At 36.9% G+C, this 19536-nt stretch overlaps 2 protein-coding genes across 4 annotated transcripts in view; one reads left to right on the plus strand and one right to left on the minus strand.

Moving 5' to 3' along the window:
- Positions 1-1245: 1245 nt before the first annotated feature.
- ZNF345 (zinc finger protein 345) lies at positions 1246-16623 on the minus strand. Of its 2 annotated transcripts, none has more exons than XM_079907668.1 (3): positions 16562-16623; positions 15171-15226; positions 1246-2883 (listed from the first exon to the last, which is right to left on the minus strand). In XM_079907668.1, exon 3 carries the CDS (start codon positions 2803-2805, stop codon positions 1354-1356), a length of 1452 nt encoding a protein of 483 aa, XP_079763794.1. In that variant the 5' UTR covers positions 2806-2883; positions 15171-15226; positions 16562-16623; the 3' UTR covers positions 1246-1353. The 2 variants fall into 2 exon arrangements, with proteins under 2 accessions (XP_079763794.1, XP_079763793.1); XM_079907667.1 differs by lacking the exon at positions 16562-16623 and adding an exon at positions 16109-16223.
- Positions 16624-19119: 2496 nt separating this feature from the next.
- Positions 19120-19536, plus strand: part of LOC307178886 (uncharacterized protein) — a 37364-nt gene continuing 36947 nt past the window's right edge. For both annotated transcript variants that reach the window (XM_079907536.1, XM_079907538.1), the window contains exon 1: positions 19120-19235. The gene's annotated coding sequence lies outside the window, so the exon portion shown is untranslated. The remainder of the gene's footprint in view (positions 19236-19536) is intronic.

Raw genomic sequence — 19536 nt, forward strand, 5'->3', positions numbered from 1 at the left:
ATAATGTCTTTGATGTTGAATAAGGTATAGATCACAGTTAAAAGTTTTTCCATAAATAACAAAGACTGAGAAGATAACAATGATGATGGCTAAACTAACCAAGTATTTATTATGTGATGGGCACAACTGTAGAATCCCCATAACCAACCTCTGAAGTACACTAATTAGGCCCACATTACCATAAACACATCATATATGCATACAAAAGGATCTGGAAGAAAAGTAAGTTGGTTATGTTGGGGAAGTAACTAAGGTCGGGATGTTAGTCAAAGGGAAGTACAATTTTACCTATAATGTATAAATCAGTAAAAGCAGAAGAGAGCCACATATTATCTCTAAAATGGACAACAAATAAATAAAGCAGACACATTCAAAAGGGGCCAACAAGGTAACTCTTTATAATGGCAAAAATTTCAGTATTTGACAAAATGGGGGTTTGATAAAAACAGGTAAATACTTTTAAGCCAATGGACTAGTAACAATATATTCACAGACAAAGAATATTAAAGGCTGGTTATAGCATAATCACACTTTCTCTCAAAAGCAATGCCAAATGTAATCTTATAGGATTTGCTCCAAAAATTTGACAGTGATTGTCTATGACTGGTAAGATTACAGATAACTGTAGCTATTTTCTTTTTTACTCATATCTACATTTTTATGGAGGAAAATTGTTCTGCAAAAAGAATAGTATAAGTTTCTAAAAGGAAAATAAAACAATCTTCCAAAAGGTACATATCCATAAGATACTAAAGGATATGTAAAAGTAACAGTAACTTAACACAAACAGGGTGACACACAGATACATAGACAGATATGCAAATTTTAAAAACAAAGACTGACCTGATATTGAAGCTTTATATGTATAAAAATAAACTTACCATCAAACATGCAATAAAAATATATAAAAATAGATATGGTTATTAAATAAATGGTGTTAGTATGAGAAATGGGGGAGGGGAAAAAGGGTAAATTAGACCCTCAATAATTTAAAATAATTTTAAAATGCATCAGTAATTCTGTATACTTCACAAAAAATTAAGAACATTAAAAAGAAAGTAGCAGGGTTAGCCCCCAAATAAATTTCGATGCTTAAAATAAATGCAATATACAATAAAAAGTTTTTCAACTTATAATATTCACAAGTATGAATTTTCTGAAAGTAATGAATTTAGATAAAAATATTCAAATATTTTATTCAGAGTGTTTATTTTCTGTATGAATTTTCTCAGACTGACTAACTGGTAAAGTATAAGTATATGTATCTTAATTACATTTGTAGGGACTCTCACTAGTATGAATTCTCTTTATTGTATGGTTCCTTAATTATGTAGTTCCAATTTATAGAGTTTCTCATTCACAGAGCTTCTTACCAGCATGACTTTTCTTATGTTGCTGAATTTCTGAACCCCTCTCCAAAGCCTTCCCACAGCCCTTACATTCATAAAGTTTCTCACCAGTCTGTATTCTCTGATGTTGAGTACGGCTCAAGCCAGTACCAAAAGTCTTCCCACATTCCTTACATTCATAGGGTTTCTGACCAGTGTGTATCCTCTGGTGCCTATTAAGGGCTGAACCACTACTAAAGGACTTTCTACATTCTTTACATTCATAGGGTTTTTCACCTGTGTGAATTAGCTGGTGTTGAATAAGTTTTGAGCCACTAGCAAAAGCCTTCCCACATTCCTTACATTCATAGGGTTTCTCACCAGTATGAATTCTCTGATGTTGAGTGAGGTCTGAACCACTACTAAAGGCCTTCCCACATTCCTTACACTCATAGGGTTTCTCACCAGTGTGCATTCTTTGATGTTGAATAAGTTTTGAACCACTTCTAAAGGCTTTCTCACATTCCTTACACTCATAGGGTTTCTCACCAGTGTGAATTCTCTGATGTTGAGTGAGATCCGAGCCACTATTGAAAGCCTTCCCACATTCCTTACACACATAAGGTTTCTCACCGGTATGAATTCTTTGATGTCGAGTAAGGGCTGATCCAAAACTAAAAGCCTTCCCACATTTGTTACATATATATGGTTTCTCACCAGTATGAATTCTTTGATGCCGCGTAAGAGCTGAACCACTACTAAAGGCCATTCCACATGCTTTACAGTCATAAGGTTTCTCACCAGTATGAATTCTTCGATGCTGAGTAAGGTTTGAACCACTGCCAAAGGCTTTCCCACAATCCTTACATTCATAGGGTTTCTCACCTGTGTGAATTCTGTGATGCCGAGTAAGGGCTGATTCAAAACTAAAGGACTTCCCACATTCCTTACACTCATAAGGCTTTTCACCACTGTGAATTATCTGATGTCGAATAAGGCCTGATCCAAAACTAAAGGCTTTCCCGCATTCCTTACATTCATATGGTTTCTCACCAGTGTGAATTCGCTGATGGTGAGTAAGGTTTGAGCCACTACCAAAGGCCTTCCCACATTCATTACATTCATAAGGTTTTTCACCCGTATGAATTCTTTGATGGTAAGCAAGGTTTGCACCACTACCAAAGGCCTTGCCACATTCTTTACATTCATAAGGTTTCTCACCAGTATGAATTCGCTGATGTCGAATAAGGACTGATACAAAACTAAAATCCTTCCCACATTCCTTACATTCAAGGAGTTTCTCATCAGTATGAATTCTCTGATGCTGGATATTGAAAGTGGGTATGTCTTCAGGAGTAAATATCATTTGACTGAAATGTCCTTCCTGAGATTCCTGTTTTCTCTCAAACTGGCTTTTACATTCCCAATCACCTCTGAAACTTGAACACTCAATGCTGTTTTTTATAAGTCTTTCCATTATCTCCCATCAGGATGATTCTATTCCATAAATATCCTTTTTCAGAAATAATTCTTGGTCTCAACATTGATTCACAGTCTGAAAGAAAATATAAAAACATTCACTTTTTTTGTGTTCTGGGAGAAATGAAACTTTTATAATAGATAGGAAAAGACTTAACTGAAACTCATTTTCATATAGAGTGGCTTATACAATTCTCATATATGATTGGGCATTTTGACAAACAGATAAGGAAAAAGAATGAGAAGAAACACTAGAAGGTGAAGGAGTTATTTAGGAAAATAGATTAAGTCAATTGTTCCTAAATAGTGATTTAGATTAAAAATACCCTAAAGACATGGGGAGCTCAATAAATATAAAGATGTCCAGGCTCCAACTCAATTTTGTTAACTAGTGTCATATACATTTAAAAATGAGTATAATTATCATTTAACCCATTTCTTAGGGTTGTTTGGAGCTTTAAGTAACTACACCAGGAAGGAAAAAGCTAGGCTAGATGGTCATAAATTACATATAATCTGATGGAGATAGAAGAGAAAGTTACTTCAGATGTAGCAGTATCTTGATGAAAGATTAATGAGGGGCTTCCCTGGTGGCACAGTGGTTGAGAGTCCACCTGCCGATGCAGGGGACACAGGTTCGTGCCCCAGTCTGGGAAGATCCCACATGCCGCAGAGCGGCTAGGCCCATAAGCCATGGCCGCTGAGCCTGCGCGTCCGGAGCCTGTGCTCCACAATGGGAGAGGCCACAAGCGTGAGAGGCCCACGTACCACACACACACACACACACACACACACAAAATATATATATATATAGATATAGATATAGATAGATAGATAGATAGATATCTATATCTATCTATCTATCTATCTATATATATATATAAATGAACTGAGTAAGTCTGGAATGAGCAATAGAGTGAAGATTCTGTTGTGGTTAGAATATAGTTTGTTTATGCCATTTGGTAAAATCCAAAGTCTTGAGGCTAACCTTGGGAGAACCTTGGGAGAACAAAAAAGGGGACTTAGCAAAGGCCAAAAGCAGACTAATTGAGAATGTAGTTTTAAAATCAGAGAAAAGGGACAAGAAGATAGGAGGTGATGTGATATTTCTGGAAAATTACAAGGAGGATGCAGATAGATGAGTACTCTGAACCCCAGCTCTGATGATTATTGAAATAATTCTGAAATCACATTAATGTATTGATATTTACACCGTTATATAAAGTAATGCCACAGTGTTTGGTAGCTATTATTTTGGAAGACTTATATGCCATAAAAGTGACCAGGAAAATAAAAGGATTCAGAGACATCAATTAAGACCCTGAACAAATAAATAACTCAAGCCACAGAAGGTGAAAACATTTCGGCTCCATTCTCTTCCTACAATACTCAAACAGCAAGCTTGTTTAGGCTCGGCCTAAAAATGTCTTGAAATTGTTCTTTCCATTCCCACTGTCAGTAGGTAATTCTAGTCAAAATTATCTTTTACTTGGATATGAAAGCAGTATTTTATCTAGCTGCTTGCATTTCCAGTTTTGCACCCTTAACAGCCAGAGTGATATTCAGTCTGGCACTGTTCTGCTCAGAATGCTTCAATGGTTTCCCACTGTCCCTCGGATAAGATCCACACTCCTTAACTTGGTCTTTAAAATTCCTCAGAGACGTGCCTACTGCCTGCCTCTTCAAGATGATACCTCTCTCCTATCAGCAATAAGCCATAGTTACACTGGCCTTACTTCGTTCTTCAAATGCACTAAACTGTAACATGCCCCTCCCCCAACAATTTAATCTGCTTGAAATATTCTTCCATACCTCCCTTCCCACTGCCCCCACTCTTCACCTGCAAGTTCCTGGTCATTGTTCAGATCTCTGCTAACTAGCATACCCTAATAAATATCTTTTCTGAATACTCAGTCTTAATTTTGCACATCTCGCCATTATTTCTCAAAGCACTTTTTTAACTTTTCTTTTTTTCTTCCTGTCTTTGTGTTTAGTGTTTGGTAATGAATGATTACACATTTATCCCCTACAATTGAAAATTTCCTATATTTTTTAAAGCCTTTATTGAATTTGTTACAATATTGCTTCTGTTTTAGTTTTGGTTTTTTGTCCCCAAGGCACGTGGGATCTTAACTCCCCGACCAGGGATCAAACCGCAACCCCTGTATGGGAAGGTGAAGTCTTAACCACTGGACCGCCAGGAAGTCCCCAGCAAATTTCGTATTTTTTTGAATGTTTGCTTAATGTCTGTCTGCTACCACAGAGCCAAGATTGAGGAAGGCAAGGGTAATGTCTGTTACTTTAGTCAGCTTGAACCCTGGCACACACAAAAAGATCAAAATACATTTACTGAATGGCTAATATAATAAATTAGTCTCAAAATTCATTATTCTTAAAAATAAACTTCTAAAAACAATATTTCTCTAGAAAAGGATATACCTTCTCTCAAACAGTGAAAGTGAATCACATGTGGTTATTCCTGTCCTTTAAAAAAATCTCACTAAAAGGAATGAACTGGTTTTTTAACAAAAGGAACCCACAAAGTCAAAGAAAATTGAAGAGGAAATAGCAACAAAACTTTTGAAGCTGGAAAGCATGAAGAGAAATGACGAACAACTTAACAAAGAAAGATGAAACCTAACCCCAAAGTAAGGAAAACCCAGAAGGGGATGATTTATGCTGCAAACCCCAGAAAGGCTTAAGAAATGGGAGCATTACATACTTAAGAAGGTCTACTAACTGGCATACAAAAAGTTAAATCAGCTTCTCAGTGTCCACTCTATAATACTGGTACTCTATAATACTGATACAAATATCATTTGAGGAAATCCTGTAACATAAAAGAGATTAAACAAAGCCCAAAGGAACTTAGAAGAGAAACCACATAGGAAAACAAAATTCCAGAAGCCACCACTAATATCTTCAGAGGGATATGAGAAGCCATTTCACATGATAGAAGCATAGGATAACATAAAAGGAATAAGAGACAAAAAAGAATACTTAGAAAATGAAAATATAAAGTGGGGATAAAAACATATCATTAGAAGAGTTAAAGGATAAATGAAAAATCTCTTTAAAAAGTACAAAAATATGGAAGTAGAAAATAGGAAATGTATAACACAGGGAACTATATTCCTATATAACCTATAATGGAAAATAATCTGAAATATATACGTATGTGTATATATATATATGTATATATGTGTATATATATATATATATAACTGAATCACTTTGCTGTACACCTGAAACTATCACAATATTGTAAATCAACTATACTTCAATTAAAAAAAGAACAGAAAATAGGAAAGACATTGGAAAGTCATGCAAGCCAGGTCAACATCTAATGGGAGATCATTCTTTAAAGTGTGCTAAGCATCTGCCAAGTATCAGGCAGGATGTTAGAAGGAATGAAGGAATCTGAAAATTGCCATTTTGAAATCACCAATCTAATAATTGATTCAGTCAAGGATTCTCAATGGATTCTCAAATCAGAAAGTGAATGGTCAAGATAACGGATATTCACTTAGTCTCTTAGCATCAATCCACATATGATTTACTAATTAAAAAGGGAAACATGTACCTTTATACTGGAAAGGTTTGGTACTCAGTACCGTCATTTAACCTTAAATGATGAAACTTGGTATCATCAACAGTGGAACAACCTGACACTCTGCCTTCTGATGTAATGCAATAGAATACACCGTACCACCTTTGTCAAAATAGGTAAGCTGAATCTAAGCCTCCTATTTCCATAAGAAAACCATCAGACAAATGGAGGTTGTGAGACATTCTATAAGGCAACTGTCTTGAATTCAGTGTCATATAAAACAAACAAAAATGAGAGGCTGTTCTAGATTAAAAGAGACCAATGAAGCCCAACAACCAAAATAATACATGAATCCTGATTGGACCTGAGATCAAGCAAACAAACAACCAAGTAAATAAACAAAAACATAACATAAGCTAAAAAAAGACATTTGGGGGAACCACTGGAGAGATTTGAACATGAAATGTTTGATGTGGTACTAGTGAGTTTATATTAATTTTCAAAGATTTGATATGTCATTGTTATTGTTTAGAAAATGTCCTTATACTTAGAAGATGCATGCTAAAAGTATTAAGGGTAAAATGTCAGGATGTCCCCAACTTATTTTCAAATGATTCAGGGGAAAAAAATGGACACGCATGCACACGCACGCGTGTGTGTGTATTTAGAAAAATAAAGCAAATGTGGTAAGATGTTAACAATTGGTGATTTTAGCTGATGGCTATATAGGGCAAAGAACTGAATATTATTTCTAATTTTCTGTATGTTGGAAAACTTTCAAAGAAAACAGAAACAGATTGTTTTTAAAAGTAGCATTTAAGAAGATTTTCCAGAACTGAAGGACACAAGTCTCCACATTAAATGGGCTCGCTTGGTACCTAGTATAAAAATTATTCACACTAAGATATAATTTCATTAGGTTCCAGGACAGTAGGAACAAGGAAAATACCCTAAAAGAATCCAAACAGTAAAAACACAGTGCATAAATAAAAGACCAGGAACGAAAATAGCTTTGGAGTTCTCAAAAATATTCTAAGCCAGAAGTCCTAAGTTCAAATTTCTGAGAGAAAATAATAATTAGAATCCCATGCCCTGCCAAAGAACCAATGCACTGGTTGAAACAGCCCTTTCAGATATGCTAGAACTCACAACAAATTTAACACATTTATCTCTTCTTACATGCCATCTACATCGAAAACCCATTTTGATATCTGGAGTTTTCTTGGAGTAAACCAAGAAACAGGAAGGAAATAAATAGGAATTCATAGTCTTGCCATGATTTCCATGTGAAAGGTAGAGACTTGATTGGGAAAGAATGATATCCTTAAATATGGAACTGGGACATCTCGTTGGGACCCAGATGAAACTGACAATCTTGAACCTCCAACTTGCTTTGGGCCTCTCTTACCAGTGGAGGAAGCTTGCAATCCAGTGTCTGGGAGACTAGCTTTCCTCTGACTGAAAACCCTATAATAACATCACCTGGAGCAGTACCTGAAAAGGCATGCTAATTCTCCTCATGACCCACCAGAACCATTCTGTTGCCACTAGACCTGTAACAAGGGTCCAACCTCAGCATGTTCCAGAGGAACAACAGATACTATGAGCCAGGAGGAAATAACTTACTATTAGTTTGCAAGGGCTGCCAAACCAAAATACCACAGACTGGATGATATAAACAACAGAAACTTATTTGCTTACAGTTCTGGAGATTAGAAGTCCAAGATCAAGGTTTCAGCAGGTTTGTTTTCTTTTGAGGCCTCTCTCCTTGGCTTGCAGATGGTTACTTTCTCACTGTGTTCTCACATGGTCTTTCCTCTGTGTGAGCATCCCTGGTGTCTCTTTGTGTGTCTAAATTTCCTCTCATATAAGGATACCAGTCAGATTGGTTTAGGATTCACCCTAACAGCCTCGTTTTAATCATCTCTTTTAAAACCCTGTCTCCAAATATAGTCATATTGTAAAGTACTGGGGGGTTAGAGCTTCAACATATGAATTTGGTGGGGGGACACAATTCAGTGCACAATATTCACTAAAACGAAGGTTATGGGAGCACAGTGACACTAACTGATCTTTTTGTATAGTTTTAATGTTTGGAACCATGTTCATACAATCAAATAAACAAGAATGGATTAATATTAATTAAAAAATCAAACAGAATACAAAGGGAATAAATGAACCTAAAAGTATTTGAAATGAATAACATAACCACAATAAGGAGCAGATTAAAAAATGAGTCCAAGGTGCTTCCCTGGTGGTGCAGTGGTTAAGAATCCACCTGTCAATGCAGGGGATACGGGTTTGAGCCCTCGTCCGGGAAGATCCCACATGCTGTGGTGCAATTAAGCCCACGTGCCACAACTACTGAGCCTGCAGCAATGAAGACCCAAGGTAGCCAAAAATAAATAAAATTAAATCTTAAAAAAAAAAAAGACTAAAAAGAGACATGATAACTAAATTCAATGTGTGATCCTAGACTGTATCCTGGATAGCAAGTCAGGGAGAGAGGGTGTGGTGTAAGTAGGATGAATTGCTACAAAGAATATTATTGAGACTAGCAAAAAATTTTGTATATGGACTGTTACATAACAGTATTGCACTGTTATTTAAATTTCTTATTTTAGTGACTGTACTGTGGTTATGTAAGAGAATACTCTTGTTCTTAGGAAATAACACACTGAAGTGTTTAAGGGTAAAGAGGCAAATGTCTGCAACTTATTCTTAAATGGTTCAGATAAAATGTGTGTATTGTGTATGTGTGTGTGTCCTCACATGCATATATAGATACGCAGAACAATTGCAAGTGCACACAGGAATGATAATACAAATGGGGCAAAATGTAAACAATTGGTGAATCTGAGCAAAGAGTACCCAAGAATACTTGGTACTATTCTTGTAACTTTCCTGCAAGTTTGAAACTTAATCAAAATTTAAAAGTTACCCAAAACAAGACATATTCCTAAATAATTCTCATGTTAAATATGAAACTAAATAGAAATATAAAATACCTAGAAATGAAGTGAAAAGGAGATCAATACATGTAAAAAACCTGGACATAGGAAAGAAAATTACCCCCCCAAAAAGAAAATTTAATAACATTAAACTCCTTTTAAAAAATAAAACTGATTTGAATTCAATACTGCAACAAAAGAATCTCAAATAAAAAAGCAGAAAAAAATTAATGAAGATTTAAAATATGTAAGATTCACAAAAGTCAAACCTTGCTTTTGAAAAAAAATGAAGACTGCTGATTAAACATGTATGTATACCATCTCCTTTAGGTTTTATCCCAAAACACCACTAAAATGACCAAACGGTGATATTTTCCTATTGTTAATTGCTGGTAAGGGCACAGGTATGACAGATACTACTGACTGCCCCCCTCAAAATCATCCCTCCTCTACTTCCTTGCTACAAGAATTTTTTTCCATAGCTTTTTTTCATCAGCTCCAGAAAATGAATCATTATTTGCCTAGGCCAGTGGTTCTGAATTGATTGCTATTAGAATCAATTAGGTAGCTTTTTAAAAAATTCTAAAGCTTGAACCCCACTCCAGACCAATTAACTCTTATTTAATGTTTTTCTTGTCATCTTGTATGACTTTAAGTCATTAATTTTCAACTGTGGCAGCACACTAGAATTACCTGGTGATCTTTTAAAAATGATGATGTCCAGGTTATATCCCAGACCAATTAAATCAGAATCGCTGGGAGTGGGACCCAGACATCAGTAACCAAGGTTAAGAATAACCAGCTTAAATTAAATGAAATAATTAACTCTCTGTTCTATTTGTTGCAGTTGTGTTTTTCTGCCTTATGCAGCCAAAAGTAACCTAATTGCAGTGGAAACACAGGTTCCAGCAGAGACAGCTGGGTGTACTGGAAGTGTTTACTGAAGTTTAGAATATGTGTACTCTATTATCTCCATGATTTCATATTATAAAATATGGCCTTACATGAAGCAATTAAAATGAGCTCTATACTTAAGTGAACAATTCTCCATACAGAATAAAAAGCACAAACAGTAACAATAACTAACTGACACTAAGTAAATGGGCAGGTCCTCTTTTAAGTGTTTTATGTGAACCAACTCAATCCTTGGATCCACTCTATAATTCATTTACTTTCCACATTTTGCAGGATACACTTATAATCCTTTTTATATAGAAATATTTTTAAGTGACAAAACAGTACCACATACACATTTACATGTGTATGCATGTAAAAGGATATTTTAAAAGGATAAATAATTAACTGATAACAGTGGCTACCTTTGGGTACTTTGAGTAGATACCTTGGATTGGGGATTGTAGTTACATCAGACCTGAACCCCTTCATAACATACAAATTATTTTTATAACAAAATTATGGTTATTAACTAAATATAATTTAACTAAAAATAAAATTTAAAAAGGAAAGCACTAGCATTCAGTCTAAGGAGATGCTCATTGTTTATAATGGCAATAATTTGTAAGCAAACCATGTTCAAAAAAGGGGGCTTGGTAAAATGGTAACATGATAAGGCCATCACAACTCATGGTAAAGATAAATGTGTAAAGACATGGACAGTTGTTCACAATGTATTGATATTTTGGCATGATAAAGGCAGGTTACAGGTCAGTAGCCATAGTATGATCACATTTAGAAATGAATTCTCAGTATTGACAGCAGTTGTCTTTAACTGACAGGATTATAGATAACTTTTGTTACTTATTTGTGCTTCTCTGTATTTTACAAATTTGTTGTAATAAATAATTTTTTTGTAATGAAAGAAATAAAGTATACAGCTATCTTCAGAAAAGTGACATATTTGACCAAGTATTCAAAGATTTTAAAAAAGAAATGATCTAAACATGGCACAGGTACAAGCACAGAGACATAAATTTTAAAAATTCAAATACATAATACAAACTATTCAAATAATATAACAATAGGTAGGCAATGCACAATGGACTACTAGTCAGCCATGAAAAATAATGAAATCTTGCCATTTGCAACCGTGTGGATGGACCATGAGGGTATTATGCTAAGTGAAGTAAGACAGACAAAGAAAAACACCCTATGATCTCACTTATATGTGGAATTTAAACAAATAAGCAAACAAAAACCAAGCTCATAGATACAGAGAACAGATTGTTGGTTGCCAGAGACAGGGGGTGAGGGGGTGGGGTTGGGTGAAATGGGTAAAGGGGGTCAAAAGGTACAAACTTCCGGTTATAAAATAAATAAAGCTTGGGGATATAATGTACAGCATGGTGTAGACTTAATAATACTGTATTGCATTTGAAAGTTATGAAGAGAGTAAATCTTAAAATTCATAAGAAAAAAAATTGTAACTATGTATGGTGATGGATGTTAACTAGACTTACTGTGGTGATCATTTTGCAATACAGTTGACCCTTGAACAACATGGGTTTGAACTGAGTAGTTTTACTTATAAGCAGATTTATTTCAGTAGTAAATACTATAGTACTACAGGATCTGTGGTTGGTTAAATCCAAGAATGCAGATACAGAGGAACTATGGATATGGAGGACCGACTGTAAGTGATATGAAGATTTTTGATTGTGCAGAGTCAGCGCTCCTAACCTCCACATTAACGGTCAACTGTATGTACAAATATTGAATCATTACGTTGTACATCTGAAACAAATATAATGTTATATGTCGATTATACCTCAGCAATTAAAAAAAAAAGATCTCTTGGGACCCACCAAAAGACTTTGGGACCCACCAAAAGACTTTTAGGCAACCACTTTATACCATAATTGATTTAGAGGTCCCAAGAATGGGAAATAAAGGAGAGGGGAGCTAACATTTATTGAATTTCTGATGTGTACCAAGTGTTCTACATATCTTATTTCATTCTCAACAACATTGAGAATGAGAACCTCTTGTTTACAGGTTAAACAGCTCGTAGGTGGTGTAGCTGAGATCAGATGTCACATTTGATACTAGAATCCCTAATTTTTATACCATGTTACAGAGACTAGTAGTGTAGGTAAAATAACCCGAGGGATGATTTGTTTCTTTTTTTTCTGAGGGAGCCAATATTTAAACTAAAGTGTTAGTGAGAATAGATGGCAAAGAGGCAGAGGCAGACACTGCCTGATGGAGGATAGTGTGGGGGAGGGGGTTGAGGGGGCTGGGGAAGAGAAGTGGAAAGAGTAGTTAAAAAAGAAATATAATATAGGGAGAACAGCAAAAGGTACCACACAAATCTGACTTGATTAGACAAGAATGTTATTAAAATAAAAATATTAGACAATAAATATCTACATCTGTATCTAAGTCTATATCTCATTTTTATATCCCCCGCTTCCAAAAATGTATTTGAGGAGGCTAAGAATAAAGAAAAAATTTTAATCATAAACAAAGGTCATACATCATAGGTATTCAATGTCAAAAACCCAGGATAAGATTATTACTACAATTGATCATTTCTGAAGTGCTCAAATTCCTGGCAGTCAACGCAAAAGGGAAATACTATATACGATGGATTAAATTATTCCTATTTGCCAAGGACTATTTTTTTTTTTCTGGCAGCGCCTTGCGGTATGTGGGATCTTACTTCCCTGACCAGGGATCGAACCTGTGCCCCCTGCATCAGGAGCTCGGAGTCTTAACCACTGGACTGCCAGGAAAGTCCCTGCCAAAGACTATTTACAGGAGATAATCAAGACTTTGATGAGAAACATGCAGAAAATGTAACATCAATTGAGAGATTCATGTTATTAGAAGATTCCCCAAATTTCTACTCACATAATTATAGACACAATGCAATTCGATCAAAATCCCAAAAGATGTTTGAGTGGAACCAAACTATTTCAAAAATGTATATGGAATATGCAAAGAAACACAAACAGCCAAGACATTCTTGAGGAACAAGAAGGTAAGAGGACTTGTTCCAAATATTATAAAGTCACAGTGAATAAGATAGCAGAGTATTGCTGCAAGGGGAGACAAACAGAGCAATGGAACAAAACATAAAGTCCAGAAACAGATGTGGCCATAATGGTCACTTGATTTTTGGCTACAATGGCACTGCAGCTCAGTGTAGAAAAGATGAACTTTTCAATAAATGATACTGGAGCAACTGGATACTCACATGGGGGATAAAATGAAATTGAATCCCTACCCTACACAAATCAATTCCAGGTAGTGTAAAAACATACATGTTAAAACTAAAAACGAGGAAGCTTTTAGAAGAGAACACAAGAAAATCTTCATTACCTTGAGGTAGCAGAAAATTTCTTAAACAAGCACTATTGAAAAAGATTTCATCACATTGAAATCCAAAACCTCTATTCACCTGAAGACACCAGAGTGAAAAACCAAGTCAGAGTAGAAGATAATATTTGTCACATGTGCAACTGACAGTAAACTAAAATATAGAAGATATATATTATGTATATATATTTTATATATATATTCAACTGCTATAAATCAGTTAGAGAAAAACAACCCAGTTAAAAATTGGCAAAATATTTGAACAAGCATTTCACAAAAGAGGATATCCAGGCGGGCAAGAATTAGTGTTCAATTTCATTGATAATACAGGCATATCAATTAAATGTGATAACACTAGGTATCTACCAAATTGGCAAAAATTTTAAAGTGTGACAATGCCAAGAGCTGGCATGACTGTGAAACAAAAGGAGCCTCTTTAAACTGCGGATTCAAGTAAAAAACTTGCATAGTATATTTAGAGAACAGTCCGGCACTGTCTAGTAAAATTGAAGATGCGCAAACCCAATCCCTCAACAATTTAATTACAATTTTAGTATATATATTAAAGAAATACAAGCACATGTGTACCAAAATATGTGCACAAAACATTTGTAGTCACATTGCTTATAGCAGCCAAAAACTAGAAGCAAGTCAAATGTCCATGAAGAGTAGAATAGATAAGTAGTAAACTGATACTATTATACAAGATAGTATATAGAGAGCAATGGAAAAAAATGAACTGTAGTTATAGGAAATATGAATGAAGCTCACAAACGTTTTTCATGAAAAAAGACACAAAAGAATGTCTATTCATACAAAGATAGAAAACAGACAAAAACTAAGTCTATGTGGTTTTGGAATTCATATCAAAGCTCTAATGAAAGACAAAGAAATGATCACAGTGGTTATCACCAGAAGAGTATAATTGTTTGTGATTGGGGAGGGGTACATCAGAGGCTGCTTTAGAGATGGCTGTATTCTTTTTCTTGACCTGGGTATTCCTTACATCGGTCTTTATAATTATTTGCACAAATGGGTGTTAAATGCCATTTCTGTATCTAATTTGAAAGAAAAAAAAAGACAGACATTCAAATAAATATGCACCTCTAAAAATGTTTCCAATATTAAATTATGTGGGGAAATACTTAAATATAATTTTATGTGAAAGTGTAGGCTATAAAACGGTAAATGCTGAGTAAAATCAATTTTTAAATATCACACTTTATATATGTACATAAAACATACTGGGAAGAAATTATCAAAAAGTTAGCATTGGTTTTAACTGGGAATTTAAATTTTCTTCATTGGGAATTGTACTTTTGAAATTATTTAAGATAATTTCATTTTATAATAAAAAAGAAATATATTTTTCTAAGAGGGCATAAAGAAAAATTAAACCATTTGTCAAATTAGGAAGAGAAAGTCACGTGTGTGGGTTGGGTTTTGGAGCAAATCACATTTCTCAAAGGAAAAATTCCATAGATCAGGTCACCTGACAGGCAAGAATTTTCAAGAGAAGGAAACCAAGTCATATCCTGACATAGAAAAGAGGATTTCAGGAAACAAGGGGAAACAACAAGCTACCTTGCAGGTGCCTTGTGGATGTTCAACAGCCATTCTTTACTCCACTCTGGAAGACTCTGCAAGCAGAGAAGAGTTGGAGAGAGAGAAAGGAGTCAGGAAAAACCAGGCTCTCTGGGAGCCCAAGTCAACCTACCACCCACCACCTACAGATATTAGGTCAGACAAGTCTTGGGCGTCCTGCTCAATACCAGCATTACAGACAAGCACGGTCATTTGCAGTTCTGGGCAGAATGTGTCCCTGAGCTCACAGAGGTCTCCTGGTAAAAGAGCGCTGGAGTCACAAAGGCACAGACAAAGGCGCCCCACACCTACAGTGCTATATGGATACATAATCATAGGAACTCACACCACGGGCACACAGGCACCCCAAACCTCAACAAAATGGGCTGCAGACGGCCACGCAATCATACACACCCCGGGGACAGTCAGTTACAATCGCAGTCATAGGCACCCCCACGTACTCACATTCCCAGTGACATACATCATGGGGACACTGACAAATTCACACGCACCCTACCACCAACAATATCACACACACACACACACACACACACACACACACACACACATCCCAAGGAGAAACAGACACAAATCTCACAGTTAAGCCATCCCACACCCACGGCTCAGCAAATGATCATAAACACACACACACACATCCCAAGTGTATACACAGTTTTACAACCGCGGTCAAGGAACCTCACACTCGCAAACAGTTCCACACCCGGCCACACAATTAAACCCCCAACACACCTGCACAATCAAATCCACAATCAAGCCCGTCTCCCGCCCTCACAGTTTGGTACAAGGTCACACAGACACAGAGACACAACCACAATCAGACACACACTCCTCACGATCGCCCCTTCCCAGCTGGCTACCGTAGAGGCCGGAGGTTCCAGACACTCCCGGCTCCAACCCCGGGCTCCAGGCCATCTCACCTACGACTCCTCCGGTCTGGTTAGCACCGCTCCACTCTACTTGAAACAAATAGAGTCCAGCACCTCGCACAGCACCCTGAGGCCGTTTGCCCCAACCCGTCAGAAAATCCCGTCCACTCCTCAGGAGAAGGTCTAGTTCTCGCGGGAAGGAGCACTAGGCCTAGAGGCCTCTGGGAGATGTAGTCCAGAAAGCGACAGGCTACCAAAAGCTATCTCCTCTTCATCCTGATTCCCCCTGGCCGCGGAAGCCTGGAGCCGGCAGCGCACCTGAGGCTTCCGCGAGTCTCAGCTGACAAGAACTCCCTCGACCAAACTTTAGTCAAGTCGACCGCACTGACTCCATCACCCTGCCCAGTGTCTATAAATCCCCAGCTACTGTTACATACCCAGTTGAGTTCAATCTCTCTTCCCTACTGCGATAGTCTTTATAATAAGCCTTCCTTATCTGTTTACCTTGTCTGGTGCAACTTCTTTGACACATCCCAGCCTCAAGTTGCGTTCTTTCAGGTTTTGGCGCTCACCGGGCAACATCCTGGGCCTCACGGCCTGCTGGGAAATGTAGTCCAGGACTTTGCCAGCGGCGGAGTGGACCCGGCCAAGATAGACTGCGTTCCCTAGGCGCTGAGGCGGGACTTGGCCTCAGTTAAATGCCCGGGAGGCTGGTAGGAATTACGCTTTGCCCCGGGAGCGCGCAGATGCCTAGAGGCAAGCTGCTGCGGAAAGTGTCGGGGAGCCAGAAGAGCGAACCCGAATGCAGGACGTGAGTGTCTGGGACCAAAGCAGCCTAGGGAGTTTGAAGGGGAGAAATCCACAAGCCCAGTCACGTATGCGAGAGTGGGTGAAGGAGGGCCCGAGTGTGAGACCGTGATGAGATTGCGTGTGTGACTACATTTAGGGGTTAGTTGAATGGAAGAGAGACTGCATGCAGGTAAAATTGATGAGTGTGAGAGAGAGGTGGGATCAAGATTATAAGTGGCTTTGTGAGGATGGAGGGTCATATTGTGGGCTTGTGTGGTTGGGAGTAATTGTGTGTGTGTGCACGTGGTAGGGCAAGATTGTGTGTGTATGAAAATATGTGTGTCATCACGTGATTGTGGGCCACTGCATGGGTGGCTGAGATAGTGGAGGAATCTGAATCCTCTCAGCCTCATTTCCTCTTCAAACTGAGATAATAGGATATGTCTTCCTGTAGATTCAGTTTTAAGGAGAAAAAGCTCCCTGTTGATATAATAAATAACTTATACCATTTTAATATAAACACTTAAGATTCCAAACATTTTGTTCTGGAATAGAATACTGCATCAGTATGGCTTTTTAAACAGGGTGTATTTTATTATGGGGGTGCCTGTTTTGGGTTATGTCCACAAACTTATCCCCAGACGTTTTTCTCTTCTCTGTTCCTTGGGAGACATTGATGAGGTAAATATTCAGAGATGTGATTGTTCAGTTCAACCAGGAGGCTCAGCCACAATTGAAAGATGTTTAGAGGAAGTTGTATAGGTATATGATGCTGGAGAACTAGAGCAACATAGCCACATTATGTATGGATAACTTCTCCGTATAATCCAACTTTTGAAAGTAAAGTGACATCTCTGATGTATTTAGAATCTTTACATGGCATAATGGGTTCAGCTTTGAGATGTAGGCTTCAGATATTCTCAAGCCCTCTGTGACACGATTGTATATGCTCAACCTTTAAGGCAAAAGGTTATTTGCTTTGTTCCTCTTTATATGGTAATTTCCTTAAAGGCCCAAGGTCAGTCTGAGTTTGGAGATGGTGCTTGAATTCAAGCCTTTTGTGATTTTCCTATATACAGGCTCTCACATCACCAAACTGCATGAAATCTTCAACTTAGGACAAGAAAATAGGCCATAGGTGGTGAGTAGAAGAAATGAAAAGGAGTGGGAGCCTTTTCTGTACAAGTGAATGAGTGGGAACCAGGCAGATGTGCCTGGGACAAGGGAGAGCACAGATAGGTGTTCAGTGAGGCAATTTACATCATAAAATGTTTTCCAGGTTTTGCTATATAGACCCTACTCTTCTTGAGTTTTAGTTGATGTGAATCCTTCACTCATCATTCTTCCTCTATCAGTGCCCTCTTTATTTAAGCAGATCCTAGAGGACCATATTCTCTTCATTTTCATAGCCTACATATGCAGTCAGTCCTTCATACATCTGTAGTCTTTTAAAACTCTTATGTTTCATGCTGCTGTTTCTTCTTATTACATTCCATTTTCTATCTTTCCATTGCTAAAAGCTTCAGGGTTATAGTTTACCATTGTCATTGACTTCCCACAGTCATATTTCAGCAATCTCCTTTACCACGAGAAGCTGCTAGCTTAGAAATCATTGCTACTTTCCTCTTAGCTCCCCTCTCTGCCAAGTTTTTTACTTCATAATTGTTTTTAAAGGAATCATCTCATCGATTTTAAAAATTTAAATAAGGTTAAAGTGAAAAAAGAAGTCTCCCTTTCAGTATTTCTCTTCTCCACATGTATCTACAGTGACTAGTTTCTTATGTTAACTACTTTGAGTTATTCTATGATTATACCAACATATCTGTATATATAACATCTTTATTTTTCACAAATGTTAGTATAGTATAAAGCACCTTGTTTTTTACTCACTATTATTTCTTAGAAGACATTCCATATTAATATATATTCCTTTTTCTTATGGTGGTATAATGCTTTATGGTTGGGGAAATGTCATACTTTAACTAATACTATGTTAGTGAATTTTTAGGATGTTTTCAGGTTTATGCAATTTTGGAATGAAATCCTTATATATTCAGCTTTGCACAGATGTGCATGTGCATCTTTCGATTTCTTCTAAGTGCTGGGTCAGAGGTTATGTATAAGTATTTGCAGTCCACAAAAGATGAATCACGTTCCATTTCCACCAAAAAATTTATGAAAGTGCCTATTTCCTGTTGCTGTCAAAATGTATTTCTTCATTCAGCAGATATTTATGGAGCCCTTTATCTGTGCCAGGTGCTGTTCTAAGCCCTAGGAAAGCATCCATGAACAAAACGGTCCAAATTTCCCGTCCTCAAGGAGTTTACATTCTAGTCTGGGAAAGTGACCAGTGAACGTGTAAATGAAGTATATAGTGTTCCAGATAAAGGTAAGATCTGTAGAGAAAAATGAAGCTTGAAAATAAGACAGTGAGTGACAAGGGAGTTGTGATTTTAAATAGAATGGTTAGGAAAAGCCTTCCTAAGAAGAAAATATTTGATCAAAAACAAAAGGAAGAAGCAGTGACATTTGAAGATATTTGGATAAAGAGCATTATAAGCAGAGAAAACAGCTAAACATAAATGCCATAAGTTAGATACAAGCCTGGTGTATCCAAGGAGCAGTAAATAGACCAGCATGACAAAGTAGAGAGCAGTAGATGAGGTGAAAGATCTAATGAGAGGACAAAT

Source organism: Stenella coeruleoalba, assembly GCF_951394435.1.
Source record: "Stenella coeruleoalba genome assembly, chromosome: 20".
Lineage (NCBI taxonomy): Eukaryota > Metazoa > Chordata > Mammalia > Artiodactyla > Delphinidae > Stenella > Stenella coeruleoalba.